General features: G+C 36.1%; 1 protein-coding gene across 1 annotated transcript; it reads right to left on the bottom strand.

Moving 5' to 3' along the window:
• Window positions 1–1,812: 1,812 nt before the first annotated feature.
• On the bottom strand, window positions 1,813–5,028 carry NUCB1 (Nucleobindin 1). Its single transcript, XM_067792383.1, has 4 exons — window positions 4,622–5,028; window positions 4,046–4,544; window positions 3,140–3,477; window positions 1,813–3,071 (listed from the first exon to the last, which is right to left on the bottom strand). Exons 1-4 carry the CDS (start codon window positions 4,865–4,867, stop codon window positions 2,391–2,393), a joined length of 1,764 nt encoding a protein of 587 aa, XP_067648484.1. The 5' UTR covers window positions 4,868–5,028; the 3' UTR covers window positions 1,813–2,390.
• Between the last annotated feature and the right edge of the window lie 481 nt (window positions 5,029–5,509).

Genomic DNA, 5,509 nt, shown 5'->3' on the forward strand with positions numbered 1-5,509 from the left:
AAATTAAAGGTATTAATGAGAGTTTTAAAAGGGAGTGGTGGTAGTTGTATATGTGAAGGCGTTTTCCAGATATCGACCAAAATGGGGACCAGGGTGACCCAGAACATCATCTTTTGGATACCGCTAATTTATTTATATATGTAATACCTGCCAAGATTTTAAGGGTTTTTTATTTCGCCCTGCAGAACTTTTTCATTTTCTTCTACTTAATATGGTAGGTGTCACAACCATTTTATAAAGTTTTTTCTAAAGGTATATTTCGCGTCAATAAAACAATCCAATTACCTTACCATATTTCATCCCTTTTTTCGTATTTGGTATAGAATTATGGCATTTTTTTCATTTTTCGTAATTTTCGATATCGAAAAAGTGGGCGTGGTCATAGTCGGATTTCGTTCATTTTTCATACCAAGATAAAGTGAGTTCAGATAAGTACGTGAACTGAGTTTAGTAAAGATATATCGATTTTTGCTCAAGTTATCGTGTTAACGGCCATGCGGAAGGACTGACGGACGACTGTGTATAAAAACTGGGCGTGACATCAACCGATTTCACCCATTTTCACAGAAAACAGTTAACGTCATAAAATCTATGCCCCTACCAAATTTCAAAAGGTTTGGTTAATTTTTGTTCGACTTATGGCGTTAAAAGTATCCTAGACAAATTAAATGAAAAAGGGCGGAGCCACGCCCATTTTTAAATTTTCTTTTATTTTTGTATTTTGTGCACCATATCATTACTGGAGTTGAATCTTGACATAATTTACCTATATACTGTAAAGATATTAAATTTTTTTTTAAAATTTTACTTTAAAAAATTTTTTTTTTAAAAGTGGGCGTGGTCCTTCTCCGATTTTGCTAATTTTTATTAAGCGTACATATAGTAATAAGAGTAACGTTCCTGCCAAATTTCATCATGATATCTTCAACGACTGCCAAATTACAGCTTGCAAAATTTTAAATTACCTTCTTTTAAAAGTGGGCGGTGCCACGCCCATTGTCCAAAATTTTACTAATTTTCTATTTTGCGTCATAAGTTCAACTCATCTACCAAGTTTCGTCGCTTTATCGGTCTTTTGTAATGAATTATCGCACTTTTTCGGTTTTTCGAAATTTTCGATATCGAAAAAGTGGGCGTGGTTATAGTCCGATATCGTTCATTTTAAATAGCGATCTGAGATGAGTGCTCAGGAACCTACATACCAAATTTCATCAAGATACCTCAAAATTTACTCAAGTTATCGTGTTAACGGACGGACGGACATGGCTCAATCACATTTTTTTCGATCCTGATTATTTTGATATATGGAAGTCTATATCTATCTCGATTCCTTTATATATGTACAACCAACCGTTATCCAATCAAACTTAATATACTCTGTGAGCTGTGCTCAACTGAGTATAATAAAATTGTCCTTTTACCATTAAAAAATTTCAATTCTAAAAAAAATTTTATTTTTTTTTTTTTGAAATATGGCTTTATATAAAAAAATAAACAAAATAATTACAAACGTTTTTTAAATAAAGTATTTAACATTCATATATCTGAGTTTGAATCCCTAAGATGCATTTTCTTTATTTAAAAAGGTCACGGTACTCATCTGTAGAGCCCAAATGCGTTTGCAATGGATTAGTAACCTATATATAAATAGTCCCCAAAATTTTGGTTTGATAATTTAATCAGATTTCTTATTGGTCTATGAATCTAGCAGGCATTTTAAATGTCATCCATACCTCCATTGAACACGTTACGTGTTCTTTGCAGGCTCACCACTTATATTTCTATTTTGTTACACCGGACAAAAAACAAAAATTTCGTTTTTAAGTGTTTTTATTTTAAATTATCTCGAAGAAATTTACATAAATTCAATAGATCAAGTACAAAATATATTTCGATTAAATTAGAAAAATTTCAAAGTAATATTTACAATATAGAAATACGGAATCGATTAATAAAATCATAAGAATCAATTAATTAATGTATTGTTTCTAATATTTTTAACGCACTAAAAATTTTCGGTTCATATACAAAGTTTGATATGTGAGAAAATTCGAAGGAAACTGCAATAAGAAATGCAAATTTGTCATGGATGTAGGTACGTACATATGTGCAAATATTTATGTAGTGCATAAACATACTTAAGAGTTATTATTGCACATCGATATATGGAATTTTGTATGCGTAATATACCGACTGACATATTGACATAATTGGAGTTGGTTATGTAACACACGTACCAAAAAGAAAGTGCTCCATACATAGGTACATGTAACGTAGTGAATGTATGGGGGGTAAGGTTTTGAAAGCATACATTTGTTTGTGTTGTAAATAATTGCAGTTTTTTGTAGCTAATGTGTTACGTTAGCTCAATTTTCAAATGCGTCATTACCTTATTTATTTGGTGGAATGTTTTGTTGTTGTTGAGCAGGTTTTACGACACCAGCAACTGGTTGTTGCTGCTGTACTACTTGCGGCTGGTGTGCTTGTATTTGAGGTTGCTGAGCTGCTACTGGTAGCTGCTGCTGTACTGGAGCCGGTGCCTGTGGTTGTTGCTGCTGTAACTGTGGTTGTTGTTGCTGTAACTGTGGTTGTTGTTGCTGTAACTGTGGTTGTTGTTGCTGAACCTGTGGTTGTTGTTGAACTTGTTGTTGTTGCTGCTGCTGTTGAAATTGTGGTGCTTGAGGTGGCACTTGCTGTTGATATTGTTGTTGTGGCATTTGTTGCAAGTGTTGTTGCTGCTGTGGTGGCAGCTGATAATGTGGAGCTTGTTGGGGCACCTGCGCATATTGCTGCGGTGGCATTTGCTGGTGTTGTTGTTGTTGTCCATTTACCACTTGATATGCTTGGTTAGGATTAAGTTGAATTGGTTGTCCTTGGTATTGTTGTTGCATATATTGCTGTTGCTGCTGTGCGTATTGTTGCTGCTGTTGCAAATATTGTTGTTGTGGTTGCTGATAATGCAACGGCTGTTGGCCATGGGGAATTTCATTATTATGTGCACCACCCATTTGATAGGCATCATGTGCGCCGTTAGGATAATAGCCTTGTGGCATATTTGGATGTGGTGGTAACTAAGAAAGTTATAATTAGGAAAAAGAAAAGTTAAAATAAAAATAACTATAAAATAATTTATAAATACCAATCCTTGTGCAATCATACGCTGAACCTCTTCTTGCCGACGACGCTCAAATTCCAAATACTCTTCATGTGTATACTGAGGTTTCTCGTCGACTGTCTCCCATTCGGGATCCTTATTCCATTCATCACGTTTAGTTTGTTCCAAAAATTCTTTATAACTTATTAGGCTATCTCTATTCGTGTCTGCCTCTTCGAAAACATGTTCACGCATACGTTCCATTTCTTCAGCGCGTTCACGCATATCATCTTCAGGTAGTCCAGCCTGGTAAACTTTATCTAACTCCTTGACAAAGAGCGCTTTCACCTCCACTTCATCCCAGAAACCATTTCCGTCTACGTCTGCGAAGAGTTTTAAGTTTATTAAATTTTTCAAGAAGCTAAATTCAAATGGTTAAGAGGCAGATTGGTAAAATGAAATGGTTAAGGCGCAGGTAGGCTAAAAAACATGGTGAGTATGTTTTTTGACAGTGTCATGTAATTTCTGCTGTTGTTGCTTTGTACAAATCAACAGGAAGCATGATATCCCTAATAAAATTATTATTGGGTACTCCGAGGGTGCACCCAATTGTCAACCTCACCTGTCCGCGGCGAATCCTGTTTCACTAACAGACGAGGATATGGAGACCCCAAGCTCCTCATGGAACTTGGGGGTGGGGAGGGAGGGATGGCCTGAAGGTTTAATGTGGCCATTTAAATCGTTCCCGAGATGGTCGGGCTGGCACCTTAATGGTGCTGTGTTACCGGAGCGTACCGGATCTGTATCCGGCAAAGGACCATCACATCGATAGCACTCCCAGAGGCCTTGGGGTGTAACCTTATCGCTACAACAACAACAACCGGGTGCACAGCATACTGAGTAAAAACAAGCAATACATACAGACACCACAATAATCGTTGTACTACTTACCATGCATCATGAAAAACGCGTGTGGATCAAAATCTTTTCTATCCATTTGATCTTGCTTTTCCCAAACCTCCTCAAACTGCGCTTTATTGCCTGGATGATGAACTTTTTCGTGTTTTTTATGCTTCTCTTGCTTTTCCTTTTCCTCTTGTTCAAACTTTTTCCGTTCCTCCTCTGGCAGTGCTTTTAATTTGGTTTCCTTTTCAAATTCTTTTTGCATTTCGTATTTCTTAAATTCTTCACGTCGCTTACGGTCTGCTTCAGCTAAATCTTCAGAAGTTTTCTTAATCAACTTTTCAAGATCTTCGATTTCGAATGTATGCTGATTATCATGATCCAAATGTTCGGGTATTTTTAGATGTTCGCGATCGATTTCATTTTCTAATTCATATTCTTGATTTGCCAATTGGCGTAAACGTTCAATTTCACGGCGTTTAATTTCATCTAATTTAGTACGTACATGATGATTCACATATTCCAATTCTTGTGCGATTTTTCCATTCTAAATATGTGTGTATATATTAGGTGCGTCAATTAAGATCTTAATTCAAATTACAAACACAACACATTTTTACTTACACGTATGTCAGCTTCAGGAGCTTTATCCAACTTTTTGCGAAATTCGGGATCGCTTTCTAGCGCATCTACAACTTCTTTCAAGTATCTTTCATATTCCAATGCAGTTTCAACATCTGTTGTAGCAGATGTGCTAGAAGCTTCCTCCTTTTCTTCAGGTTTATTTTTGCTTACGGGCAGTGCCAGCGTAAGCTGAAACAATGCAGCTACACTAACAAATATTAATAACCATTTTACTTTCAGCCTCATTGTGTATGTTGTGCTGCTTTGTAGTGCGGCAAGTTGAAATCTCTATTAATCGAAAAAGTATTCAAGCAAAGCTATTTTCTAGGGTTTTTATTAAAATTTGTAAAACAAAATATGACGTGTCAGTAAATTGCATGTGCGTCTTCTTATTAATCAGTCACAATAGTAATGTAAACAAAACAAGTGTACAGCTGGCTATCGATAGCAAGCCGTAGTCGGTAATGTTTGAGTTGGAATATACTATGACGATTATTAGCAAATTCCATACATCACTACGACGATAGTAAATAAATGCTGCGCTCAAACAGCCACAGCAAAGAGGATGTATATAAAGCTGCTGACATTGGTGCTTTATCGGTAACCTTATAACAGCTGATTCGACCAACCTTATGAGAATCAATGCAATCGATTATTGGTGCCGCTAAGACCGTAACCGTATCGTAGCCAACCAATTGGGTTTTTGTTTACCGTCGTAACGATAAACAGCTGATTACGTTAGGGATACGACTACAGCGATACTAATAAATACATAAAACCATAACCAGATAAAACAGCTGATCGAACCTACCTTATGGAAATCAGTGTAATCGATTAATGGTATCATACCATAATGCTAACGCTATAACCATACCCATGGTTCAATTA

This window comes from Eurosta solidaginis, chromosome 5 (assembly GCF_040869045.1).
Source record: "Eurosta solidaginis isolate ZX-2024a chromosome 5, ASM4086904v1, whole genome shotgun sequence".
NCBI classification, from domain to species: Eukaryota; Metazoa; Arthropoda; class Insecta; order Diptera; family Tephritidae; genus Eurosta; species Eurosta solidaginis.

Bases quoted from the DNA above. Each gene is read 5' to 3' on its own strand.
- NUCB1 (XM_067792383.1), bottom strand. From the start codon at position 4,867: ATGAGGCTGAAAGTAAAATGGTTATTAATATTTGTTAGTGTAGCTGCA. The intron at 4,545-4,621 runs GTAAGTAAAAAT...ACACATATTTAG, and splicing joins CTCCTGAAGCTGACATACGT to AATGGAAAAATCGCACAAGA. The intron at 3,072-3,139 runs GTATTTATAAAT...TAACTTTCTTAG, and splicing joins GTATGATTGCACAAGGATTG to TTACCACCACATCCAAATAT.